The sequence below is a fragment of the Thamnophis sirtalis genome, unplaced genomic scaffold (assembly GCF_051295495.1).
Source record: "Thamnophis sirtalis isolate CommonGarterSnake01/CBP01778 unplaced genomic scaffold, rThaSir2_p1.2 scaffold_9, whole genome shotgun sequence".
Taxonomy (NCBI): Eukaryota; Metazoa; Chordata; class Lepidosauria; order Squamata; family Natricidae; genus Thamnophis; species Thamnophis sirtalis.
Genome location: NW_028261389.1, coordinates 22,759,744 through 22,774,054, shown reverse-complemented (window position 1 = coordinate 22,774,054; position 14,311 = coordinate 22,759,744). Strand labels below are relative to the sequence as shown.

General features: G+C 40.4%; 1 protein-coding gene and 1 long non-coding RNA gene across 3 annotated transcripts in view; one reads left to right on the top strand and one right to left on the bottom strand.

Moving 5' to 3' along the window:
• Window positions 1-14,311, bottom strand: part of TBXAS1 (thromboxane A synthase 1) — a 298,523-nt gene that overhangs the window by 82,352 nt on the left and 201,860 nt on the right. For both annotated transcript variants that reach the window (XM_087723026.1, XM_087723027.1), the window contains 3 exons: window positions 8,569-8,657; window positions 6,312-6,460; window positions 3,154-3,284 (listed from right to left, as the gene is read on the bottom strand). In XM_087723026.1, coding sequence (XP_087579152.1) covers window positions 3,154-3,284; window positions 6,312-6,460; window positions 8,569-8,657 — 369 coding nt within the window. The remainder of the gene's footprint in view (window positions 1-3,153; window positions 3,285-6,311; window positions 6,461-8,568; window positions 8,658-14,311) is intronic.
• Window positions 7,943-14,311, top strand: part of LOC148044062 (uncharacterized) — a 108,186-nt gene continuing 101,817 nt past the window's right edge. Inside the window, exon 1 of the long non-coding RNA XR_015697701.1 lies at window positions 7,943-8,147. This is a non-coding gene — a long non-coding RNA (uncharacterized LOC148044062). The remainder of the gene's footprint in view (window positions 8,148-14,311) is intronic.

The window sequence follows — 14,311 nt, the reverse complement described above, 5'->3', positions numbered from 1 at the left end:
AAAAACAGCTTCTTGCAATTCTGCTTTCATTACCTCAGCTTTCACAGAAACAGAAAGGAACTAGCTATTTTTCTCGGGAGCAGATTTTAAGAAATCTGCACAGCCATAATATTCTTGTTGCCTTCTTCTTTTCTCTTTTGAAGAAATTTGAAAAGGGATGGGGGACAAATATATTGCTGGGAGTGCAGTATAGATTGCTGAGGGGGGAGTGACATATATTGCTGAAACAAAGAGGACACAAGCAACTTTGCCTCAATAGGTTAATGTCAGAAGTGACTACATTCAGGTTTGATTTCTGCAATGTGTTGGCTTATTTAAACCTTCTGAAATATGCCCTTTAAATCTAACACAGGTCCACATGAAACAATTTATGAAAGATCCATTTTCAGTAGTGCCAGTACTACTAGAATATTGGGTAGAAGGTGTAATTAAACTGTATTTTTTTAAAAAAAAACAATAAAGTACATTATTTTTTTAAAAAAAACCTAACCCACTTAGTGTCCTGGATTAAGAACATCCCTGCACCCTCATCTAGGCTGTGATAATGCTGCAAATGTACACCTTCGCCTGGAACAAATTGTCTGCTCTACTACCAGGCTCAGAAACGGGTGTGGGACGATTTACTGTTAATAAGCTCCCACTTTCTTCCCTCTAGTCAAGATGCCGAACATCTAATGTAAGCCAATTTATTTTGGCATCTGAAACACAAATTCAACAAGCACATCCTCTCCTCCCTGACTGAATAATTGACACAGCAAATTTTAAAAGTAAGAGTTTTCTGTCTTTTCATGATAATGCAAACCAGCTGTTTGAGGTGACCTGCTCGGCCTTTTAGCTGCTCCCTCCAGAATATGAACAAAAACCCAACACTGTTTGACAGCCCTTTCTTAGTCACTCTGAACAATATTACAAATGGCTGCAAAAATTATACTGGTCAGATTTCTAAACCTGTTGTCACCACTGATGGGCAGCTGTTTTTCCAGATGTTGTAGCCCTATCACCAGAGGCCAAAATTGTACCTAGCACCTTCTGCAGAGTTTTGACTTGGAACTAGGAGGAAGTAGGAAAGGCCTCTAATATGATTTATTTTTTAAAGAAAATGAACACGGTCTCCCAGCTTCTACAACATAGCTCTGAGCAGTTTACAGCAACAATAAAACTATGCAAGAAAAAAAGATCTAAAAAACCAGCACCCAATGTCCTAAAACAACAGTCCCCAATAACAACATAGCACAACTGGGCTTCAATACCAGAGCCAGTTTGGTCTAGAGATTAAGGCACTCATCTAAAAAGCGAGATGTTGTGAGTTCTAGTCCTGCCTTAGCCAGGAAAGTCAGATGGGTGATCTTAGGCCAATCACTGTTTCTCAGCCCAACTCACAACACAGGATTGTTGTCGTGGGGCAAACAAGAGGAAGAAAATGTGTTAGATATGTTTGCCGCCTTATTATTTGTAATAAGTTATTTGTAAAAATATTGCTTTCATTCTTGACCACATATTTGATCCTTGAATATTTATTTATTAATTAAATTTCTATTATCAATATTCAAGGACCAAATATATGATCAAGAATGAAAGCAATAAATATAAAATAAGTATCTTGAATAATGGGATATACAGAGATGGAGAGACAGAGAGCATAAATGCTTTGTGGAAAAACAGGTTTTAAATGGATGAAGTACTAGTTTTGGAAATTATTACCATTAACTTTGAAATGCAATTTTCATTCTAGTGTTAATGAGAACCTTTAACCACCAGAAAAACATTCTTGTAGTCTTTTCATTCATTCTTTTGCAATGAACATCAAGAAGAGCAAAAAACATCTAGAAGTCAAGGTTAAAGCAATCAACTGAACTATTTAGCATTTTAAATTGAGCAGCTATAGCATTTTTGAACAGTGTCCTATGCCAGTTTAGTTATCATTCCTATCATCAGCAGAGGTAGAATAATTTCAAATGCCAGAAGAAGAGAGAAAGAAAGTAACAGAAAAGGATTATTGAATTAATGACCAGTTTATGGGTTTTCCAGTAGTAGCCAACATTGTTAAGAAACAAACAATATTAATGTACATTGTTTAACCAACAAAAAAGCTTGTGTTTTAATTTCAACACAAGTTATAGCAATAGCAATAGCAGTTAGACTTATATACCGCTCCATAGGGCTTTCAGCCCTCTCTAAGCGGTTTACAGAGTCAGCATATTGCCCCCATCAACAATCCGGGTCCTCATTTCACCCACCTCGGAAGGATGGAAGGCTGAGTCAACCTTGAGCCTGTGAGATTAGAACCGCTGAACTGCAGATAACAGTCAGCTGAAGTGGCTGCAGTACAGCACTCTAACCACTGCGCCACCTTGGCTCTTCTTAAGTTACATAACATAGGACCGTTTCATGTGAGTTAGCAAAATAACTGTTGCAAATATAATATAAAATACTTACAGAAAAACAAATACAACTAAAAATTGCCCTAAAATATATACACTTTAAAGAACAAAATGCTTTAAAATCCTTTTCTTTGGCCATCTGTCAAGGAAACAAACATGAAGACAAAATGTGTGGATCACCTTTTTCTGTAATGCCAGCATAGATTTGCTCATCCAATGTTGTACAATACTTCTTACAATTATACTGTTCACCTTAAGTTTCTGATAGATTCCTTATGTTAAGGATATAACTTTGGAGAATGTATAGATTTTTTTCTTTTAATGCTGTTTTATGATGTTAGTATAGAACATAAGCAGTACATTATATTATTTAGCTACGGTAGTTTTTTATGCAGTGTTGAATGGAGTTTAATAAAATTCTTAATGTTTAGATAACTTAAATCTTTAAAGTTAAAGGAAAAAAAGTTTACATCAATATTTAGTATGATTTCTGAAATGTTAATGTTAATAAGCATAACATTGTTTAAACTTACAACTCCCGCTAATTGTTTAATTCACATATGTATCCTCAACAGCAGTATGTCTACTGTAGAATCAGTCTTACAATCCTATAAATTTCTACTCAAATATAGCAATGTTAAGACAAGGCCAAATGAAATCAATTCATTTTTGAATTTTTGAATTGTATCTCTAATATAATTAAATTGTTAGATATATAGAATGAAATTAAATAGTTCTTTAATCTGATCCAGTAACACTTAAAATGCCTTACCTCATTTGGATCCTGCTGGTCTCGCAAGGTAATCATATTCTTGATGAGACTGATAAAAAATCCATTCACTTCATCTCGTTTCTTATTTGGCAAAATGCGAAGTAGAGGGATCATTATATATGGAAATGCAACTTTAATAGAATTTTGAAAGAGCAACATTAGCAGTTGTTCAATTATCAATTAATGCAATTAATCCCAACTCTTAACATCAGACTATTCTTTCTTCTAAATTGAGCAATCTACTCTTCTTCCTTTTTAACTTTTTTAATGATCTAGCTTATCTTCTAAAAAAAAGGTAAGATAATTTCAGTAAAGAAATAATAATTAAAGGTTGTTCCAATTGATAACATTGTCCAAAACAATTTTGCTGCATTAGATGCTGAAACACATTTAACGCATGACAAGAAAGACTTTAAAAAAAATTCCTAGAAGTTGTGATGTATGATGGCTATAAAACATGATTGGGAGGTTACGAATTCATACCCATTAACCTGTCTTGCTCTGAAATCCAGTCTGCCTCAATCACCAATATCTGCATATTCTTCACAAACAATATTTACAGAGTCCTGAAACAATTAGGTCTGTCTTATGGCTGTAGCAAGGTTTTGTGTAAATGTACCATTTAATTAATGAACCATGAAGCAGAAGGACAGTGGAGACTTTTCATATGAGAAATTTGCCCTGAAATATTTGTCCTTTATAGCAACTATCTTGCTAGTGTTATTATTCATATCTTACTTATGTTCACTGCATAAATTTAAAAGCTTAATCACTGTTTCTTATGTAAGCAGCCAGTACTTTAAAGCGAAGAACAATGAATTTCTGTTTTACACAGTGGCTATTGTAATATAGTTGGATTCAAAATAAAAGTAAATAAAAATTTAAAAATATATAAAACTGCTTCCTTATACACAGAAAGGAAGCTTGTAGTTCAATACCATTCATTTTTACTCGGAAGTAAGTCACCATGGGAGGCATATTCCCATGAAAATATTAATAAGACGTTATTATATTTTAGCCACACTGAAACTGGGACATTCAAGACGGAAGTTAGAGCAACAAAGACACCAATATTACCACTTGCAAAAAAACAACATAGTAGATATTCACTGTTCATTTTCACTGCCATTTGTTAAATAAAATATAAAGTAGCATTGTTAAAGAGTTATTTTCTTTTATCTTTATTTCAAATATTTAAAGTTGTGGCATAATGCTACTTGCCTCAGTTACAGTATTTGATGGTATACCCTTTTCTTTTTGGTGATTTTATATTGGCTACATCCAATCAGTACTGCTAATTAAAATATTCTTAAAGATTGGGATAGAGCTCTATAAGGACAAATCCGGGGTGGGTGGGTGGGGGAATCAGTTCAGAAGTTGGCATTCAGGAACAACAGGTAGTCCTTGCTTAATGATGGTACTGGAGTCTGGAATCTCTGTTGTTAACTGATGGAGATGTAAAGCATGATGTCACATGATTGTGTTGCTTAGCAATGCCCATCCCAGCAGTCCTTGTTGTCATCATTAAGTGAGGATTGTGGGTCATTAAAGAGGATCTCTTTGCCTCTTCCTACTGGTCTCCAAGAAGCAAAGTAAATGGAAAAACTGGCAGGAAGTTGCAAGTCCTGAGCGATTAGTATACAGGCCAGTGGGTGGGTGAATGGCTGCCTCAATGCAGTCAGAGGATGGCCATGGGGGAGGGAGGAGTGTGCAGATGACAGCTGCCACACTACACAAACACAGATGAGGGTAAGTTCATGGCTGGCTGCCACTTCATTTTACAGACACAACCAGCTGGACAGGCCCTGCCAAGTGCAGGCAAGAGTGCTGCAGGTGGCCACACATGACACAGTGTAAGATCCCTGGGATCCCGTGTCCCACAGTCATGCCCCTTAAGAGAAAAAGCAGCGGGAGTAACCTCAGACCCTCGGTGCTGACTTTCCTATCAACTTTGCTTGTGGAAAGCATTCAAAGAAAGTCATCAATGAAAATCACATGACTGTGGGACCCTGCAACTGTCTGTCATACTTGAGAGCTGGTCGCCAAAGGCCCAGGTTACAATCGAATGACCACAGCGGTACTGGGACAGTCAGAATTTTGAGGACCAGTTATAAGTGCCATTCATTCAGCACCATCACTACCTGAATGATCACTTAGAATGGAGGAGAAATTTCCTGACAGTTAGAACAATTAATCAGTGGAACAGCTTGCCTCCAGAAGTTGTGAATGCCCCAACACTGGAAGTCTTTAAGAAGATGTTGGATAGCCATCTGTCTGAAACGGTATAGGGTTTCCTGCCTAGGCAGGGGGTTGGACTAGAAGACCTCCAAGGTCCCTTCCAAGTCTGCTATTGTATTGTATTGCATTGAATGGGTAGTATTAACCGAGGACTATCTGCAGATCTCAGCCTATCTTGATCCTGCAGGTTTAATTAACCCATATTATGCACCCAGTAACCTATTTTGGAGCAGAAGAAAGAAGGCAAGTAGAAAGCATTCCTCAGATCACAGAAAGCTCCTTCTCCAAATATGGATAGGATTTGAGGAATGGTAGTAACAGGAAATTAATGTATTACATGCAATTTCAGTCTACTGAACAGAAGACGTGGAGAATGGTTGTTTGCAGCAAAGGTCATTGAATGCTGTGCTTCTTACAATTATTAAATCAAAGAAAAATAACAAGATTTTGTGGAAATTTGATATCTCCCAAAGGTTTCCGAACTTTCCCAGAAACTTGACACCTTGCAGAGCAACTAAGAGGATGCTTAGGCATCTCTAAATGCAAATAGACATGCAGTCACATCCCAACTAACAGCAGAAGAGCTAAGAATTTTTTGCCAGCTTTTGAATCTTTCTTACTTTCCTCTGATATTTCTAAAATGTTTTGAACATCCATTTAAGTCAGTGGTTTCCAACATGGGGCCCATACCCCATGGGGGGGATTTGATTTTTAATGGGGGCTATTTGAACCTTTTTTAAACCAAATTAATGGCCTTTTAGGCTTCCTCCGCGTGAGTAGAGTTCACTTTTTGAGTAAATTAAGAATTATAGGGGGGGGGGCAATCAGAATTTTAAAGATGCTTAGGTGGGGCATGGCCCCTGATTTAGATTAAATGTGTAGAAGGAAAAGATGCAGTCGCCAATGTGAGATATACTTACCAGCAAGGATGAGAAGAGCTTTAAATCTCAAAGGTTCAAAGAATCTTCTGGTGTTCTTAACAAAAATGTCATTAGGAGTCTTCTGAGAATTAATACGGGTACCAAAAGCTACACTTGCAACAATATCCAACATGAAGCAGCCATAATTCCTACAACAGATTCAAAAACATGGAAGTTAACATGCTGTTTTTTTCATTACTTCTTATTTTTTTGCTGCAAGGCATTTGCGGGGAGGGGGGAGTTTGCGTCAAAGCATTTAAAACTCACATAATAGCATTTATAACAACTTGCCTGACTATATGTAGCTTCTTCAATGATGATTTTTAAACTGCATTTAGAAAAAAAACATCCTATACTTATATTTAGTATATCCTATAGTAAAAAAAAAGCCCATAAAATGGAAAACCACAGGTTCTTACACATGATTCTAAATGCAGTACAACACATATTATCATAATGAAATCTGATGAACAGCTGGAAATAAGTTGCTCCCTCCTTTCTCCAAACTGAATTTTCAAAGAGTTAATTCATCATTTGATGCTTCCCAGATCAAGTGATAATTACATTTATGAATGTGACACCACAAATACAATTCCAGAATGGATCTTATTTAAGATGTCAATGGCAATGAAAATATTTTACATATTCAGTTGCCAATCACTAGCGTGTTTCCCCCAATTTTCTTTTAACCTCTGAAATAAGCACTTGGCCTTATTTTCGGGGAGATCTTATTTTTGAGGTACAGGCAAATGTGGTCACTTTATGGCTGCTGTGTGTTGCAATATTTTCGGGGAGGGGTTATTTTAGTGCATGCACTCAAAAACCCAATTGGGTTTATTATCTGGGGAGGTCTTATTTTCAGGGAAACAGAATAGGTACTGAAATGAATGTAATAACATCTTTTCATTAAAAAAAATAGTATTAATTGCTTTCATTTTTTTAAATGATATAAACGATAAAGTCCCTTTCTTCTGCAGAAAAAGCAACTAAGGTGGTATTCGCTATTGATCAGTAATACATGGATTTAGAAAAATATAAATGAAGCATTACTTTTATCTGCCATTTTAAATAGTACTTTAATTCTTAAAACTTTTTTAAAATCACTATATGATATCCAGAAATAGATTTTACTCATTTATTCCCAAGAAAAAAATCATATTGAATCAGCCTGTCCGAAATGTTCTTTTTACCACTTAGTAGACATTTTTATTAACTTAATGACCCCAAATTATCATAAAACAACTACATAAAATAATAGAGTTAATAGGGACCTTGGAGGTCCTCTAGTCTAACCAAACTCTTTCTGTTCAAGCTGGTTCTTTGGAGTAATCGGTCAGTCAGTCATTTAACTTCAATCACTGACCAGCAAAGCAAAACAAAAACATTTAGTCCCATGGAGAACTTCACAATTTTCAGAATCTTTGCCTGAGTGGCTTTCAGACTGTCTTGATTCTCTAGCCTTTTTTCTCTGTGCGTCATGTCTCTTGGATAATAAATCTGCAGGGAGGAACTAGAATCCTTGCGCTAACATGTAGAGTCAATATTTTGTAAATAAATGCATAACCCATCCAACTTCTTCCAACAAACCATAGTCCAGTGTCACCATAATGTTAAGGTGCAGTTAATCATATCAGGAAACAGGTCAGAGGTGGTATTCACTAACTTTCCCTACTGGTTCGCAAAGGTGAACCTGTCTTCCACGCATGCACTTTAACTTGAAAACATGCCTAAATAGGATGGCATAGAGTTGGGGTGCATGGGGCCTGCCCATCCACAATTTCCACTACCGGTTTAGGTGAACCGGTCCGAACCGGCTGAGTACCACCTCTGAAACAGGTATTTTAGTGCTCATACTTGTAAATGTGCTAGCAGAGATGAGAGTTTATATAATCTAGGTTTATTTTTTATTATTAAATTTATATGCCACCCATCTGGCTATTGAAGTGATTCTGGGCACTATTCTACAGGTTACCAAGACATGCTTATGTAGTTAAGAGTTTGTGTTTATTTCCTTTCTAATTTTTAAAATTTCATTTATAGACAGCCTTGATTTGGATACACAAGTACCAATCATTTCAGTTACAATTACTGTTTTTCAATAAATCTCTATTACCAAATCAACAGGAGAAATATGTCTGCCTGTCTACCTTTGAAAGTGACAATGGAAAAAGGAGGGGAGAAATTAAAACATTTGTAAAACAATTCCATCTATAGGATAATTTGGCAAGTCAAAGATGATAAAATTTTCCTGTAGTACCTTTGAATGTCAAAAGCAGTGCCAGATTCTGCAGAGACCTTTAAGTTATTCAGCAGGATATTGCATGCCTCATCAATTAGTGGAGTCATCTATAAAGAAGCACAGGTATATGGTCCAATTTTAAAACATAATGTATTTTTCTACATTAATTATATACTGCGGGAGCAAGCAGAGCTTGCTCAAGAGCTTCTCATCAATGGAGGAAGTTATTTTCTCAAGGAAGAAAGTGAAGTATTACATTTATACAAATGAAATTTCATGTTTTAAAATGCTTTCTCCCTTACTGAAATGCCCCAACAATCCGCTCTATCTTGACAATTGTGACAGGTATTCTTGGCCAAAAGAAGCATTGGATTCTTTTTATGACAAAATGATACCCAAATTTTACATGGTGTTACAAAGGAAGGAGCCTAAGAGCTGGAAGCAGGGATGTTGCTGTGAACAAGTAAAGTTGCTATCTATAGAGGTGCCTTAACAGAAAGGCCTGCAGCTTCTTAAATAATTATGCTTGAACAGCTTTCTTCGTATCAGAGAGATTTTGAGGGGGTTTTTTTGTTGACTGGTTTAAAAATGAGTGTAAAGACAAAGAGACACCATGACACCAAGAGGGCTTACACACTGCTTAGTTTTGTTGTTGCTGATCTACACCTTCTACCTGAATTCCATCCACCCCAATTTGACTCAAGATTTGTGCAGCCAAACTATTTTGGTCTAGAAATGAGACCAAAAGTTCTGTTGACCGCAAGCAGCACTTGTACAGAAAAACTGGCACCAATTATGCCCTAAAAGGAGGCCAGCAGACAGGTTCTGGATGGCTTGCACATTGACGCTAGTCTAGCAGAAAAGCGGAATGCCCTCTATGACCTTCTTTGCTCAGCAATTTCTAGTAGCATTAGAGAATAAAATGATATTAATGTGACCCAGGCATGACCTTCCAAACCACTTACGTGACCAAAATTGTACAAACATCCCTTCCATTGAATCTTTTCGGTAAACAAAGGAAGGAGCCTAAAGATCCTATCAAGCTCTATCAGCTTCTTTGACAATCTTTGTTCCTGCCAGCAGGAAAGCCATTCTAGAATTATGACCTTTAAACTTCTGCTTCTGTTCATTAATCATTGTTTTTGTAATGCAGTTTGTGCGAGGATGGTATTTTTCCCTCTCCTTCCAATACCCCCCTATCTGGTGTCTTTTCGTTTAGTAACCCTTTGCCCTTAAAAAAAAAAAGCCCATATCCTTTCTTAAAACAACTTAAATGGGAAGAATTAGAAACCAGAAGCAGATTCAAGTAGATCCTGCTGACCAAGCCATTAACCAATAATATTTTAGCCAAACTGGAAACAGATACTGATACATTTTGGGAAAAGATTCTTCTTTCCTGCAGCTTAGACTACATGCATTTTTGCTTTTGCATTTAACCCTTTCATATCGTAATACATTGGTTGTGCAAATGTTTACCATTCCAGCTTGGTATAGACACAAGAGAAACTTTGTTTTAACAGATTTAACAGATTAACAGAGTTGGAAGGGACCTTGCAGGTTATCTAATCCAGCAGGAAACCCTACACGATTTCTGACAAAGAGTAGTCCAGTCTCTTCTTGAAAGCCTCCAGTGATGAAGCTCCCACAACTTCTGAAGGCAAAAAATACAAGCAAGCTATGCAGTTCTGTGAGCACTCCATCACCACAAACTCTATTTCTCCTTCTCTGATCCATTAATTTTTGTGCAATTGCAGTTGGTTTATTTAGGCCAAAACAATAATACTAATATTTATGTATGTCTGTATGTGCATCTGCATGGACACACACAAATATATCTACATGTATATGTACATACATAGAAAAATCTCTTATTGTCTTTATGCTGAATGTAAATGACATGGATTCATTTTGAGATATTAGAATAATTTGTAAATCCAGTATTCGATGTTTATCATGTTTTGTGACTTTTGCCAAATTTGGTCACTTCAGTAAAATCTTTTGGTTCAAACAATGCAACAATTAAAGGATTCTGTCCATCACTGTTCCATGGTGCTAAAGATCCATCTTTGTTGTTAGTTGCGAAGTTGTGTCCAATCCATCGCAACTCCATGGGCAACGTTCCTCCAGGCCTTCCTGTCCTCTGCCATCCTCTGGAATTCATTTAAGCTCCTCCCGACTGCTTCGGTGACTCTATCCAGCCACCTCATTCTCTGTCGTCACTTTCTTCTTTTGCCTTCGATCTTTCCCAGAATTAGGCTCTTCTCCAGTGAATCCTTCCTTCTCATTTGGTAGCCAAAGTATTTGAGTTTCATCTTCAGGATCTGGCCTTCTAAGGAGCAGTCAGGGTTGACCTCCTCTAGGACTGACCGGTTTGATCACCTTGCAGTCCAAGGGATTCATAGGAGTCTTCTCCAACACCATAGTTCAAAGGCACCATAGTTCAAAGATCCATCTACCTTGACCTAAATCTACGTAGGAGAAATAAAAACCAGATATGCCTTTTCTTCTTTTTATTTAATAACTTATTAATGATCTCCTAAAAGTCTTTAGGAAGATTTTGATTTTCTTTTTTATTAGCTAAATCCTTATAGGTCTGGAACCCAGGAGTCAGAGAAAGCAAGGTGTGACAGACTTTCCTCACAACCTTTTTTCCTTTATCCGAAGGATAAAGCTTGTTAAAGTCAAGCCCATTCAGAACTTCCAGAAAAGATGACTCTTTTTCTCCTTCTTCATCCAGCAATCCTCCCTCCTCATCTAATCCTTCTCCCCCTAGCTTTGCTGTAGAAACATAATATTCTCAATCATTATTCTACCTAAAGACGTCTGCCTGGACTAGAACACTTCCAAAGTCCTTTCCAGACCTATGATTCCATCACTCCCAAAATAAATTGGGCCCATGCAAAAATGCTTTCCTTTAACATGGGTATACAGTTAGTTCCTGACATAATAGAGTCTATCCATTATGGTCACAAAGTATGATGGTTATAAAGCAGGACATCACCTGACCAATCTGGTTTGATGACGTGTTTGTGGCAGTTGTTAAGCGTGGTTAACTACCATAAACACTACCATAAAAAAATTGAAAATGATGGTCACGTCTCCATGCAAACGAGCATAAAAGTGCACTGGTTGCCAAACGCTTGATATGTGGCATAACTGCCTGAGGGTTGAGTTGGTGAGGGAGGCAGCTGTCAGAAGTTCTGAACATTGGGGAAGTCCACTGTAACTTCCAACCACCAGTCAGAAGTCAAGGACTATCTATAGACGAATGATGCTTCTCAGGGGTGAGCTGCTGGGAGTTCGCAGGGGTTCAGGAGAACCTCTAGCTAAGATTCTGTGCAGTTCGGAGAACCCACAAATCCCACTCCTGGTTGGCCCCACTCCCTCCCTCCCACCCCTCCCAGGAGTCTCCACATGGCCCATTTTGGATGCAGGTAAGTGCAGGGCCGCTCAGAGGCTCAGGGACGGCAAAAAATGGGCCTACCGGAAGTTTGGAAAGGGCAGAAACAGGCCCATTTCCAGCCTTGAGAGGGCCTCCAGAGCCTAGGGAGGCCATTTTCACCCTCCTAGGGGCTTGAGCAAAGCCTCCGGAGCCCAGGGAGGGCAAACTCCCCCTTGGTGCCGGAGGCCAACTAGGCCCCAGCCACCATGGCAACCCCCCCTAGCAACCAGGCAGAGAACCCCTTGCTAAAAAATTTGAAGCCCACCCCTAATAATTCTTCACTTTCTGCTTTCTTTGTAGAGGCAAGAGGCCTTAACGTTGCTTGCTTGAAGAGGAGATTCATATATCTTTTAACCTTACTTTGAATTCCTTATTTCCTTCTCTTGGTGAGAAACCTTGTCTTGTATTGTACTGCTTTAACTTTCTTTTTTTTTCCTAACTGGAACTGAATAGGTATGCACGATTTCACTGACATTGCCTCAAAATGTCCTGCTTCACCACCTTTATTTGAATAGTGGTGTGTACCAAGGACCCGTGGGTAGCCAGAAGAACTGAGGCAGAGACAGGAATAAAAGGCTAACAAGTTTATTCCCTTAAAGTACAAGCTAACACTTCAGAACCGGCTTAGATAGGAACGCGCGCTGCTCGTTTGGACAGCTCCCTATTTATAGAGGAGCTGTCAAACGATCAGCCAATCGGCTGTCGAGCGCTTCCCGCTCAAACCTTTAGTCAGCGCAAACTCAGAACACAACACTCCTCCCCCCTTAAGTTCGCGCAGGCGTAGTCCTGCAAGTAAGCTGGACGCCGCCTGATGCGGCCTGATGCCCTAGGCCCTTCTGCTTCGCTTGGAGGCTCTGGCTGTTCGACCGAGGACTCTGCATCGGAGGACGGCGATCGCCTGGGCCGCTGGAGAACGCAGGATGGTGCTGGCCCACCAGGTAAGTCGCCGCTTCGGTTTGGGACTGAGGCTGCCGGATCGCGGTTGACCTCCTCGTTTCCTGGCTCTGCGTTGGTTGTCGTGCCCGTCTGGGTTGGCAGGTCGGTTGACTGCTGCTGGCTTGTTGGAGGTTGGTGCCTGCTCCGCAACTGGTCGCAATGGCGCTTCCAGACTCTGCCGTCGAGGAGCCTGACCCTGTAGGAGCAGGGCCCGGTCTGATCGGTTATTATGCCCGGTAGCCACAAGGGATGTCCTACATAATTCCGGGCATACACTGCCTCCCCCTGGCTGAAGGAACGGGGTCCCCCCCGGGAATCTAACGGGGTGGCCACGGAGTAAGTGGGGTGCAAACGGTCTAAGGTTGTCCGCAGTCGGCGTCCCATAAGGAGCTCGGCCGGGCTAGTGTTAGTCTCTGGCGAGGGAGTCGTATGTTGGGCGAGTAAAAAAGCGTCAATCCTTTCCTGCCAGGGAAGGTGGTCTAGCTTGGCCAGAGACTCTTTGACGGAGCGGACAGCGCGCTCCGCCGAGCCATTGCTAGCGGGGTGGAACGGGGAGGTGAGGGCATGTCGGATGCCTTGGGAAGCAAGGAAGGCTTCAAACTTGGCAGCTGTCAGTTGCGGTCCATTGTCGGACACCAACACGTCGGGCAGGCCATGGGTGGCAAATAAGCGACGCAGGGTCGCTATTAGCGCATCTGCAGTGGTAGTGGACATGTGGACGACCTCGAGCCATTTCGAGAAAGCATCCACAACGACAAGGAGCATGTGGCCGTGAATAGGGCCAGCAAAATCAATGTGAATGCGGGACCATGGAGCCGAAGGTGGCTCCCACGATCGCGGCTCAGCTTTTGGTGGCAGCGCCTGGGCACTTTGGCATTTCAGGCAGCCGGCGACATGGTCGGCGATGCCTTGGTCTAGCTTAGGCCACCATACATAACTTCTACCTAAGGCTTTCATCCGGACAATTCCCGGGTGAGCTTGATGAAGCTGCCGCAAGACAGTAGTCCTCAGTGAGGCAGGTACGACAACCCTATGGCCCCATAGCAAACAGCCGCGCTGAACGGAGAGCTCCGCTAGGCGAGATTTAAAGGGAAGGTAAACGGTGTCTACGGGGTCCTTTGGCCACCCCCGCTTAACCCAGTCTAGCACCCGGGAAATTACCTGATCCCTTGCGGACTCCCGGGCGATGTCGGCGGCAGAGAGAGGAAGATTGAGGTCGTCGATTAGGAAGACCGGCGCGGCAGCAGCAGGGTCGTCCACGGCCTCTGGCAGGGGGCAGCGGCTGAGAGCATCAGCGTGGGCGATCTGCTTCCCTGGTCTGTAGTTCAGCTGATAATCGTAGGAGGCCAGGAACACAAACCAGTGGGTCATGCGTGGGGAGAG